The sequence below is a fragment of the Prionailurus bengalensis genome, chromosome E4, assembly GCF_016509475.1.
Source record: "Prionailurus bengalensis isolate Pbe53 chromosome E4, Fcat_Pben_1.1_paternal_pri, whole genome shotgun sequence".
Taxonomy (NCBI): Eukaryota; Metazoa; Chordata; class Mammalia; order Carnivora; family Felidae; genus Prionailurus; species Prionailurus bengalensis.
In genome coordinates, this window is record NC_057360.1 from 57507025 (window position 1) to 57520030 (window position 13006).

General features: G+C 54.9%; 1 protein-coding gene across 1 annotated transcript; it reads left to right on the forward strand.

Moving 5' to 3' along the window:
* Positions 1–364: 364 nt before the first annotated feature.
* Positions 365–7615, forward strand: CE4H1orf115 (chromosome E4 C1orf115 homolog). The gene is made up of 2 exons (XM_043567610.1): positions 365–745; positions 5382–7615. The coding sequence occupies exons 1-2, from the start codon at positions 458–460 to the stop codon at positions 5499–5501; spliced, it is 408 nt and encodes a 135-aa protein (XP_043423545.1). The 5' UTR covers positions 365–457; the 3' UTR covers positions 5502–7615.
* The last annotated feature ends 5391 nt before the right edge of the window (positions 7616–13006 follow it).

Genomic DNA, 13006 nt, shown 5'->3' on the forward strand with positions numbered 1-13006 from the left:
CGCCCTCAGCGGCGCTGGGTATAATCTTTACTTCTATTATTATCACCTCTGCCACTTTGAACGTGGCAAGTGAAGCCTCGTTATTTGGGTTTCACTTATTTCGTTGCGGCTGCGGCTGAACGCGTTTTGTACGTTCACCGCGCGCCCAGCTTTCGGGGTCCCTCCCCGCCCCCGCCCCCGCCCCCGCCCCCGCCCCCGCCCCCGCCCCCGCCCCCGCCCCCGCCCCCGCCCCCGCCCCCGCCCCCGCCCCCGCCCCCGCTTTGGCCGCCAGGTAGGCGGGTGGGGCCGAGCGCGCAATTCCGGGCCCCGCGGCCAGGGGGCGCTGCCACCCAAGTCCCCCACCCCTGCCTCCCCGCCCCGTCCGGGCTGGGGCGGGCGGCCGGGGCGCAGGCGCGGGCGGGGCGCGAAGGTCGGGCGTCTTCAAGCCCTGACCTTCGCCGGAGGGCCCCGCGGCAGCATGACGGTGGGAGCCAGGCTCCGAAGCAAGGCGGCGAGAGGCCTCCCGCGCCGCGGGCCCCGGGGGCGAGCGCGGACGGAGGGGGACGAGGAGGCGGCCGCCCTCCTGGAGCAGCCGGAGCGCGGGGACGAGGCGGCGAGCTGCGCGAACGCGGGGCGCCCGGGCGCCCGGGGCGCCCGCAAGGTGCACCTGGCCGTCCTCCCCGAGCGCTACGAGCCGCTGGAGGAGCCGGCGCCGGGAGAGAAGCCCAAGAGGAGGTACCGGCAGAAGCTGAAGAAGTACGGCAAGGTAGGGCCCGCGGGGTCGGGGTGCGGGCGGCCCGGGCCCCGGCTTCCCGAGCGATCGATCGCCGCGAGGGTGGGGGTCGGGTCCCCACCGTCCGGCTGCGCTCAGCCTCTCCCGGCTGCCCCTGCGTCCCCTCGCCAATAGTCGCTACTAGAGCACCAGAAAGTGTTCCTCCTGTCGTCCGGGAGGTGAGGGAAAACGAAGTCGCAAGTAATGACAGAGGCCAAACCAGGGCTTTCGGGGAGCACCGATGCACCCGCTCCTCTGGGGCTGGCGGGTTGGTAACATTTCCAGCGGGCCCCAACATTCCCGGGGGCTCTGATCGCCGTGAGGCTTAACCTCCCTTGTCCAGTTGGTGAGACAGAATTCCCTATTTTACAGATGGGGAATACTGAGGCATTAGCGTGGTTAGGGGACTTGTAGAAGGCGACCCAGCTGGAGAGTAGGGAGTTGGGGGCCAGTTCATCTGTTCTCTGCCAACAGTCCTCGCCAGGGTGTCCCTCCAGCTGAGAGCTGTTTGGGTTATGACCCCCAACTGTTCCCACGGTTATTTCCAGGGCCTGGGAGCTCAACAGATACGTGCATAGGCACTTGCTGGATCTCCTTTTCTCTTCTCCCAGCCGGCTGTGGGTGTATTCTGGGGCCTGCAGACGTGCCTTTTGCCTTGGGTGGGGGCAGGGGAGGAGGAAGGGGTGAGACAGAGAGGGGGAGAGCGAGAGAATAGGAATATGGGATAAAATGACAATGTCCTCAGAGGTCAGAGCCTGAGGTGCCCAAGTGCCTCTGCCTGGAATCACTTGCAGCTGCTGCTGAGTCCGCTCCCTGGGGCGGGACAGGGCCACACAGAAGACTTGTCGCAGAACTCACGGTGTCCTGGCCAAAGGCGCCATCTGCTTTTTACTGCCTCATTATCTGTGTCACCCAGTGGCCTCTTATCGTATCTAAAACCATCCAGTCTCCACTCCTAGGAACTTTGGTTTATTATCCCCTGTAAAAAGCAGTCAGCAGCTTTGGGGACGGTGCACGAGCAGGCAGTGGTACGTGTTATTACTGAAAACTGTCAAGTCGGGACTTTCCAGCTCCGAGTCGCGCTAGGACTCCTCGCGCTCTTCCTGGTCTCAGTGGAGCACAAGGAAGCAAGCCATCATTTGCCTCAGCTGGTGAAGTGGTAATGTGGACAGCTCGGGTCACAGGGTGGCCCTTGGAGGTGGTTTCTGGGAGCTCGCCACGCGTAGGGATTGTGCTAAACCGCTGGAGATGCAAAAATAGATACAGAGCAGTCCTGCCCCAGTGAGGTCCACGCCTCCCGGGGAGATCCTGGCATAGTTGGGGCACCGCCACGGAGCCGCATGGTACAGAGTCCTCAGGAGGTTGAAAAGCTCAGGACGTTTTCTTTTTTTTTAAGTGTTTATTTATTTTTGAGAGAGACAGAGCACTAATGGGGGAGGGGCAGAGAGAGAGAGGGAGACACAGAATCCGAAGTAAACGCCAGGCTCCGAGCCTGATGCGGGGCTTGACCTCGAGAACGGTGAGATCATGACCCGGGGGTAAGTTTTATTTTAAAAAAATTAAAAAAAAAAAAAGGTGAGAGGTTGCATTGGGGGTGCTTGGGTGGCTCAGTCAGTTGAGTATCTGACTGTTGGTTTCAGCCCAAGTCGTGATCTCCTAGTTCGTGCATTCAAGCTCCACATCAGGCTCTGCGTGGACAGCGTGGTCATCAGGCAGCTAGGAGAGGGTCAGAAAGAGGAAGTGTCGGTCGTGGAATAACCTTCAGCTCAAGAGGGAGAAAAATGTCCTCATGCTCTAGGTAGCAAGCAGGTAGGGACAGGAGCATTGGAGCCAGACTGCCAGGCTCAAGCCCCTGGCCCCACCACCTGTTGGTGGCTATGCCCACCTCTTTGCCTCAGTTTCCTCATCTGTAACATGGGATAAGACTAGGGTCGTAGCAAGGAGTAAATGAGTTTGTCCACGCAAAGATCTCCGAGCACACCTGGCGTGTGGAAGGGCTCTTGTGACTGTTGGCTGTTATTTCAGGGGGTGAAGGAGAGACCCCGTGTGACTGTTTCTTTCCTGATTATGTTTATGCTCCTTTTTATGTTTATTTATTTATTTTTGAGGGAGAGAGAGAGAGAGAGATCATGAGCAGTGGGAGAAGCAGAGAGAGAGGGAGAGAGAGAATCCCAAGCAGGCTTCACAGCCTCAGCCAGGAGCCTGATGCGGGGCTCAAACTTACAAACTGCGAGATCATGACCTGAGCCAAAACCAAGAGTCGGCTGCTTGACCGACTGAGCCACCCAAATGCTCCAGCTTTTATTGCTTTTTAGTGTTCCTTTATTTTTGAGAGAGACAGAGGGAGACCGAGGATCCTAAGCGGCCTCTGCACTGACAGCAGAGAGCCCGATGCGGGGCTCAAACTCAAGAACCAAGAACCGTGAGATCATGATCTGAGCCGAAGCCTGACGCTTAACCGCCTGAGCCACCCTGGCGCCCCTCTGGTTAGGTTTTAATGAGCTGTAACTCAGAAAAAACCTCAGTCTGTAGCTGATTGCCCACCTCAGCTTTGTGCCTGCGTCCTGACCACATTTCAAAACTGAAGGCTTGGTCTTTGTATTCAGGGGGAAATGATCTTTGTGGGCAGCTAGGTTTTGTTTGTTTGTTTGTTTTTTAACTAGAAGTGCACAGAGAATCCCTATCTTCCCTGGGGGTTAGTTGAATACCAGAGAACCCCCCAAAAGCCTGGCATCCTATGACAGCTCTAACAAATTACCACCAGCGCTGTGGCTTAGGTCATAGCACAAATTGTGCGGGTCTGGAGGCCAGGATCCCGAAATCAGTCTCACTGCTCTGAAGTCTGCAGGCTGGGCCCCGTGGGGCCTGCAGGGAAGAACCAGGCTCTTTGCTCGTTCTAGCTTCCAAAGCTTCCACATCCTCCATCACAGCCAGCACTGCATCGTCCGCAAATCTCTCCCTCTCCCTCTGCCTCTGTCATTACATCGCTTTCCATCTGACCCCTCCTGTGTCCCTCTTGTAAGGACTGTTGTCTTTCTTCGGATCCTTTTAAATATATGGGGTTTCTTAAAAGGATTGGGCCCACTTGGATAATCCAGGACCACCTCCCCATCTCAAGACCCTTAATTTAATCACATCTGCGGGGGGCGCCTGGGTGGCTCAGTTGGTTATGCAGCCGACGTCAGTCAGATCATGATCTCGTGGTTTATGGGTTCAAGCCCCGCGCTGGGTTCTGTGCTGACAGCTTAGAGCCTGGAGCCTGGTTCAGATTCTGTGTTTCCCTCTCTCTGCTCATGCTCTCTCTCTCTCTCTCTCTCTCAAAAATAAACATTTCAAAAAATTTTTTAATCACATCTGCAAAGTCCCTTTTGCACATAAGGGCCACATAGGCACAGATTCTTGGAATTGGGGGGCGTTATTCAGCCTGCCACGCTGCCCTGTGCTCCCCCATGTCTCCACGCTTCTCTGGAGAGGTTATTTGGGTTGAAAACTTGACTCAGGTCTAAGAGTTCAAAACGTCCCTCACATGACTGGTGTTAAATCAACTGGTCGTTAATAGGTATTTTACGTTTCTCTGTGTCAACTTTCCTCCAATCTGCTCTGACAGTGTTCCAGCTAATGAGCTATTTTAGTAGCTTTTTTCTAAAAAATTTGTAATGTTTATTTTTGAGAGAGAAGGAAACAGAGTGCGAGCAGGAGAGGGGCAGAGGGAGAGGGAGACACAGAATCCGAAGCAGGCTCCAGGCTCTGAGCTGTTAGCACAGAGCCCGACCCGGGGCTCAAACCCACAGACCGCGAGATCATGACCTGAGCCAAAGTCCAGATGCTTAATGGACTGACACACCTAAAGGAGTTTATAATTGCACTGAGGGATGCAGCAATCAGAGAACAGCAGGAGTCTTTAGACACAAAGGTGTGGGTTGTGCCCAGGAGGGAGGGAGGAGTGGGCTTTCAGAATAGGCGGGTGAAGGGAGAGTTGACCCAGCCTTCAGATGATGCGGTAACTTGGCTGGAACAGAGAAGAAGAGTGGACTTTGGTTTAAAAAACAAAACAAAGGGCACCTGGGTGGCTCGGTCAGTGGGGCATCCACCTCCCGATTTTGGCCACAGGTCATGGTCTCACACTTCGGGAGATCGAGCCCCATGTGGGGCTCTGCGTTGATAGCGTGGGTGCGCTCCCTCTCTCAAAACAAATCACCACAGGGGAGAAATGAAACAAAGATAAATAAAAAATAGAACAAAACCAGGGGCGCCTGGCTGGCTCAGTGAGCAGAGCATGTGACTCTTGATCTCAGAGTTCAAGCCCCACATTGGGTGTGGAGCCTACTTTGAAAAAAAAGAGGAAAGAAAACTGGTCTGGTCTTAGAACTAGCAGCCTGCCTCCTGTTCCCAAGATGTCTGAATCAACTGGAAACACACATAGCCTTGAACTGCTTTGCTGGATGATGACGTCTGTTCTGAGTCCCTACCAGTTCTTCTTTGGGGGGCGGATGTAGAGACGCGGTCACTTGCTAATCTGCCCTGAGGGAAAGAGGCACCATGATCCTTTGCATGGGTCACCGTTGTGTATGAGGGATTACGAGGTGCCTAACCCAACCCCTTTGCTTTTCTCTTCTCTTCTTAAAAATAGAATGTTGGGAAGGTCATCTCCAAAGGGTGCCGCTACGTTGTCATCGGCCTGCAGGGCTTCGCCGCGGCCTACTCCGCCCCATTCGGGGTAGCCACCAGCGTGGTCTCGTTCGTCCGCTAGTGGGCGCCGCGGGGACCGCTGGAGAAAGGATGGACGCTCTCCTGCTCCGGGAGCCTGTGAATCCGGGACCATTTCAGACCCGAACCCGCAAAATCCCTGGGGGAAGACAATGGCTTTCTTTGTTGAATTGGATGAATGCTGTGAATGGAACATCCCTGCCCATCTGCTGAGCTTCTCATGACTCTAGGACACGGGTGGCTCCGACGGACGATCCCGCAGAGTGAGGCCTGTGTTCGGTTTGGGGTTATGGTTTGCCCTCGGTTCCCAGGGCAGCAGAGGCGCTGTCTGGCTGTCTGTGCCCCATCTCCTTCCTCCACCCCTTTGTCACCAAGAAGCAAGGAAGGAAAATCTCCGTGAAGGTCGTGATGCTTCTAAGACTGTTGATGAGACAGGTGACTGTTTAAAGTAGATGAAGCTTGTGATTCCCACCCTCCTGTGACACCAGCACGCAGCCGCTGGTGATGAGGCAAGGAGGGAGTCCAAGTTCACATACAGGCTGGGTTGCACAGGCCGCTGGAGGGAGTGCCCACGTTGTGCCCGGGCCAGCCCAGTGTGGCTGCGTGTTTGGAGCTGCACGCCTGTGGCCGGCTGACGGTGGGCGTCCTGACTCCGCTGCTGGGCACTGTCGCCTACTCCCCACGGCTGTCCGTGCCTCTGTGCCAAGCCACCGAGGGCACTTTGTCTCGGGAGAGAAGGAGACGCTAGGCCTGGCAGGGGAAGTGTGCGATTTAGAGGAGGAACCAGGAAGTAGGAGACGGGTGTGTTGGAGGTAGACAAAGAAAGATGGCGGACAGGAGAAGTGGCAGGATGGGGGCCGGGTCTGGTGTACCGGTGCTGGGAAATCTTAGGTGGGCTGGGCTCCCAGCTCTGGGTAGGGACCAGGGGCGCTGGGCGGCTGGAGGTGCCATGGCTGGTGCTGAAAAACCCTCTGAGGCCCATGAGCTCTCACCAGCTGCCCGTGTAGCATCCTTGTCGTTTGCTGCCAAGTTTGTCCCCAGGACAACCCACGGACTGCCATTGGACCGTTGGCCGGGGAGGTGAAAGGAGAGGAGGCTCCTCTTCCCATACCCCTCGTGATGGGCCACTGTTCCACCTGTTTCCAGAATATCCAGAGGTCCGAAGTGATGGCTGCTGATCAGTCTGTAGAATGGGTATTAACACCTGCCTGTGGCCCCGACAAGTTTCCCAGACTCCGCAAAGGAGGTCTCCGGGTTCATGCCTCGCCGGTCAAGCCGACGAGGTGGCCCCCGGAAGTGAAGAAGGTGGGCAGACAGACGGGGACAGAAAAAGGAATGGGTGGAGGAGGAAGTTGTAGCTGGACTCAGCCTCACGTTCTGGAAACCCACGTTGCAGATGAACTTGGATCCGGTTCCTGGACCATTAGTATTTGTGAGGAAAAGAGAAAACAGACAGTCTTGTTTTAACTCAAATGAGGAAAGTTGATAATGGCACATTTTCACACATGTAAGATAAATATAGCTTGCCTGGTCACGCTGGGACTGGGGGGGAGAGACGTGGTTTAGTGGGAGAGCCAGGCGGGCCTGTCCGGCCCACCAGTGACAGAAGGGGGACAGGAGGAAGCAGCCTGCCGTGAACTTGAAGGATGCCCCTCCCCAGGGGCCGGGGGGGGGGGGGGGTGGCTGAGAAGCTCACTGAGTCCCCTGGGGGGATGGAAGCGTGACCCAGAAAGGGACCAGAGCTGCCAGGGCCTGTCCAGTGAAGACCTTCCCTACCCCACTCCCAAACTGGAGACACTATCAGACCAGACACATTTGACCCTGAAACTCCTACAGTCTGGTTAAGAATTAACCCAGAAATTTCTTAAGGCGGAACCTCGCAGGGATTGTCCTGGGAGACAGATTCGTGTGTACAGAAGATGAACTTCTCCAAGCCGCTCAGCCTCCCCGGCGAGTGTTCACCTCCCCGGCCACCAGGCACCCGTGTGGCAGATCCCCTATCACCTGTTCTCTGTCCTCAGCTTTGTTTTTTTAACATCAGGGTCCACGCCCCCCTGGGAATTGAGTTTTAGAGCTTTGCTTTTACACGCTTGAAAGAGGCTTCTTTTGTATCCTTTTCTTGCCCTGTTATGTAAATAAAACCCTCAACTTGTGTAATGTTTCTGTGTGTAACGAGTTTTTCTCCCCCCTCACTTTCTGGCCTTGCCCCGGAGAGACTCCCGCAGCCTCCCGCCAAGGCTAACTTGTGCAGCAGGTGAGGGCCAGTCAGGCAGCACAAGGAGCCTAGTGTCCCTCCAAGGCCCAAGGGGAGGGAGAGGGTCCCTATTCGCCAGAACTCTGCTTGGGTGTTAAGGGGAGGGGGGAGGGGTGGAGGCAGGGGGTTGTCTAGAAACCCAGCAGGAAAGGTTTCCAGCTCACATGTTTGTCATAAGTGAACATTTCCAGAACCTCCCATTGTTCAAAACCAGCCTTTGTGCTCCAGAGCCAAAACATGTAACTCGAAGATAGAGGCTGGGTATGAAAAAGGAAGGTGGTTTCTTACTTTGCCAGGCAGAGGAGGCTGCAGCCAACCAGTGCCCCCAGGACTGCAAGCACCACCCCCCCCCCCCCCCCAGGGTAAAGGGCTGAGGAGTTTGAGAGGAAAATATAGGACCTGTATTTTCTGAGAGACATTTTACTCACTAGATTACCTCTATATTATAAAAGGATAGAACTCGGGGCGCCTGGGTGGCTCAGTTAAGCATCCAACTTCCGGCCTGGGTCATGATCTCATGGTTCGTGGGTTCGAGCCCCTCTGTGCTGATAGCTCAGAGCCCGGAGCCTGCTTCAGATTCTGTGTCTCCCTCTCTCTGTGCCCCTGCCCTGCTCATGCTCTCTCTCTCTCTCTCTCTCAAAAATAAACAAACATTAAAAAAAAAAAAAAGATACACTCAGGAGCAGCTGGACGGAAGCGATGCGTAGGGCAAGGTACGGGCACAGAGCTCCCATGCCTCTCCAAACGCCTCTCTCCGCAGATCTCCGTGTGCTCCCAACCTGCAAGATCTCCCGAACCCTGTTTTCACGGAGGCTTCTTTACGTAGGATAATTGACTAAATCATTAGCAATTAGTAACAATTCGATCTGCATCCCCTTTCCTCTCCTGGGAGTCTGGAGGGAAGTGGAAAGTTCCAACCACGTAATCGTAATCTTCGGGCAACCTGCCCAAAACCTCAGGTTACCTGGGGGGGGGGGCTTCCTCATTAGCATAACAAAAGACACCTTGCCTGCTCTCCAGATTCCAGAAGGCGGGGCGCCTGGGTGGCTCAGTCGGTAGAGCGGCTGACCCTTGCTTTTGGCTCAGGTCATGATCTCACGTTTTGTGGGTTCAAGCCCCGCGCCTGGCTCCGCGCTGACTGTGCAGAGCCTGCTTGGAATTCATTCTCTCGCTTCCTCTCTCTGTCAAAATGAATAAATAAACTTAAAAAAAAAATTCCAGAAGGGTTTTAGGAGCTTGTGTCCAGAACAAGGACTAAGACCAACTATAGATTTATTATAAATCACCGCATTACAGGAAGGTAAAGAGAACCGGAGTGGTTCTGGGTAGGGGAGCCCTCGGATCATCAGGCGGTTCGGAGGTCATGTGTGGCAACCTGCTGTTGGGCATAAAGCAAAGCTGGAAGTGGGGGACCTTGATGTCTTCAGCCACTTCCAAATCACCCTGCTGTGCCTCTGCCCAGCACGTGCTCTTTGTCCGACAGCCTCCAAGTGACATGTGTCACCAAGAAGCACCCAGAAGCAAAACTGGAGCTCAGGCCTCCTGTGCCTTCCCCGGGTCCTCCTGGGCATGGCGGTGCCCTCAACAGAAGATGGCCGTGGGGCTGGGAGAGCCTCACAGGAGTTTTAGATTCAGGCAGCTGCTGTTTTGGAGTTTGTACCTACGATGTCTTCCCGCCCCCAACCCCCGCTCCTGACTCCGCAGGACTGACCAACTGAATTTAACTTTGTGACGCCATCCCCCCCCCAAAATGTTTTGAAAACTGTATAGATCTTCCTGCAAATTAATTTTAAAATACAAATGATGTTCAGAATTAAAGGGGTCAAATGCCCTCCGCATCTTGGAAGGGATGTCTTTGAGAGATTCTGCGGTTTGGCCAAAAGCCTGAGAAAAACAATCTCAAACTCCCTCAACCGTTCATGGGAAACGTGGGAAAAAATCATAATACGTGCGATTTTTTTTTTTTTCCTTTTTAGGAGGCGAGGTTTTTGAACCAAACCACTCCCGTGACCTTCATAGCCAAGGGGAAAGGAGGTATCCTCAGATTTTCTGGAAGGCTCAGGGCCAGAGTCCCCTAGGTGCGAGAGCCACAAAGGGCAGGGCCTAGAGGAGGAAGAAAGGGCAGAACAGGGATTTGGTTGTGGACGCACTAGGCAGGATCTCCCCGGAGGGGGTGCCCAGCACCTTCCAGTCTGCACCATCTAGGACACAAATTAGGGTCAGAACTCAACACCTCCAGGGCTGGCTCTGCTGGGTTTTGGTTTTTTTGGTTTCTTTACAGGCGTTTCTCAGGTGATTTGCTTGCATAACCTGTAGACAAGGCTGTAAACAAGTGCAGCTGGTTCAAAGTTTACACAGAAATGAGAGCGAAAGTGCAGAGGGAACTAAGAACCCTTCCTTTAATTCCAGAGCAAAGGCCTTCTGCCCAGACCTGCTTTCCTCATTCAAAATGGAGGGAAGTCATCTGGTTTTGTTTCCCTCCCTACGAGGGAATCGCTGCAGAAGTAAAAAGGGGTGAGCTGACACCTTTTTGGGCTGCTTTGCAAGGGACTCACCTGCTGGAAAAAACACTGTCGGGGTTTATCTTCCTCCGTTGTCGAAAGAGCCCGGAGTTGGGTATTCTTACCATGCCCACACTCGGAGCCAGGAAGCAGGGGCACTCTCCGCTGTGAATGATGGGTCGTGTATTTTGAGATCTTGAGCATTAAGGAGAAAAAGAGCATGGAAGTTATTTACGAACTTCCTTCATGGCCGCTATTTTGCCATGCCAAAGCCAGTTTGAATTTCACTTTCGGCGCTTTCATTTCAGGAAGTCAGGGAGCCATGCCCCCGGTCCCACAAGCCCGGGATTCCACGTGCTCCCCCAGATTCTGCGGGCTCCCTGGGGTTGCACCTGCTCCCGGGGATTGCACGTGCTCCGCGGGATCCCTCGTGCTCCCACAGATTTCACGTGCTCCCCAGCACGCTGCCTGCTCCACGGGTCTCAGCTCTGCAGCCCCACGGCGGCATCGGAGAGGAGGACCAGGACGCGGTCGGCCAGCGATGAGGCGCTGTGCCGGCCGGGTTAACCCCATCCTTATGTTTGATTCTGGGGCCAGGAGGCCGTGAAACCGGGTCCCATGCTGTGCTCTTTCAGCCACTTGGAGCTGCTCCTCACTCGCGTTTCTCTCCGACTCCTTCACCGCGAGTGACCGCGAGGAAGAGGCAACTTCCACCGCAATCACATCCAGCTCGCATTCCTGGTCCCAATAGCGTGATCCAAGAAGGCAGTTGGAAACTGCAACACGACACTTGAGGTATTCACCAGCCCGTCATACCACGAATGTTTGAGATGCTGAGATTGCTTAGATGCTGCTTTACCAAAGGCAGGGCACAGAGTGTAGAGGCTGCTTTTAGGCAACAGGCTTCAGCGATGCAAACTTCAGTGATAGAATCTTGAGCGAGGCCAAAGGGCCCCCAGCGACCAGAGAGCGGCATGCAAACAGGCTCACTAAGCACACCCACCCCAGAATGGCCACAGGCCCTAACTGGCCAAAAAAGGGAAAATTACATAGGTCCCCATACTTGCTCACTCAGTCCTGTGACTATAGCCCCGCCTCCCCACCACTGCTTGGAGACCGACAGTCTCTCCTTTGCTGCCCTGCCTGCTGCTCCCATGAGGTGTGGGCAATGAACTCTTTTGTTCTGCTTCGGGTGAATTCTTTCACCACTGGCTGCAGCTGCCCCTACCCAACTGGGATGTCCCACATTTTGTGGCACCTCATCCAATCGCAGCGCCCCACACAGAGGGCAGGACGGGGCTGGGCCGGGGAAGGGGTCTGTGACCCCAAGTCAGTGTGGTTGCATTTACCATATTTGCCACACTTCCTTGGTGTGGTTTCTGCAGCCACAGTTACTGTTCCCATTGACTGGTAACTGTTTCCCTGGAGCCAGACCCCCATGCTTCATCCCGGGGGCCAGGGGCCAGGTGCCCAAGCCCAAGCCCCGAGGCTAGCAGGAAGCTGCCCAGCATAACAGAAAAAGCACTGGAATCAGACAACCCGGCTTCCAATCCTCTAGCCGTGTAACCTTGGACAAGTTCCACAACGCCTTTGAATTTCAGGCTTCGGTTTGGTTTCTTCTGTAAAGTAGAGGAAGTAATAATACCTGCTTCAGAGGCATATTTGGAAGATCAAATATGGAGTGTATTAAGAACTGAGCGTGCAGGAGGTTGAGTGTGCTCCTTCCCCAGGTGCCCCTAGCTGAAAGTCAGCCGGCTGTCTGTGACCCATGGGCATGTGCCGGGAGGGAAAGAAAACCTAGGCGAGTTGGGGTGGGGATGAAAGAGGACAGGGGTCAGAGGACATCTAACCACTGAGCCGCCCAGGCACCCCAAGGCTGCCTTCATTTTGACCTCGAACGTTTTACTTGAGCTCTTCTTCCCAGCTTGTCTCTCAACTCAAGCCAAAGACCCTGTGGGCGAAGCATCCCAGGACAAGACAATGACTGACTTAACCTTCACTGCCTACCTGCCCGTCTCCACCCACCTTCGCCTCACATTTTCCTTATATAAACCTGGAACCATTTTTGGCATTTTGGAGATACCCTTGGAGGTCCTAGTCCACTCTTTTCCCCGCGGTGGCCTCCCTGAAATAAATTCCTTTCTCATTTCACCCCTACTTGCTTCTCCACCTCTGGATTTGGTCAATGGCAGGTGGCCCAACCTGGTCTGTTTGGATGCCCCCCTTTCCCAGCCAGGTGCTCTTGTACTCCAACCGGCTATGGGGGGGGGGGGGGGGTGAGGAGGGAACTGGTGGGAGACAGGGAGACACAGCTGCCTCCTCATCCACTGTTAGCGTTTTCCTCTCTTCCCCCTAAACTCATCCTTTATCCACTGGGAATGGCTTCCAGGTTCCTGATGGGAGCAGAGCCCCTGCCTCCCCTTTACTTCAAACAAACCCAGTTGGAGCTGCCCAAGAGCTGGGGTGGGAGCAGGGGCTCCAGAGCAGCTTATCTGAGGCAGGTGGCTCCGGGGTGGCAGGAAACGGTTTGTTTGTAGCTTTCTTTTTCCTGCCATTCCAGACGAGGAGGACTTTGCACTTTCACCCTGAACTCGGTTAAGTTTGCCCCGTGGCCTCGTTTCCCAATATCCAGCCTGGTCTTATTTGTAACCTGGGGTTGCAGAGGAAGTCCCGTCAACTCCTCTGTGCACAGTGTTCAAAGGACGAACCGGCAGCTTGGAGACCCCTGGGAAAGCTCAGGGCTCTCAGGAGGGTGGCCGGGGGGACACCATCATGGCTCATGACAAACACACA

Excerpts from the sequence above, each read along its gene's own strand:
- CE4H1orf115 (XM_043567610.1), top strand. The coding sequence starts at position 458 with ATGACGGTGGGAGCCAGGCTCCGAAGCAAGGCGGCGAGAGGCCTCCCG. Across the intron at positions 746-5,381 it reads AGCTGAAGAAGTACGGCAAG|AATGTTGGGAAGGTCATCTC; the intron begins GTAGGGCCCGCG and ends TCTTAAAAATAG.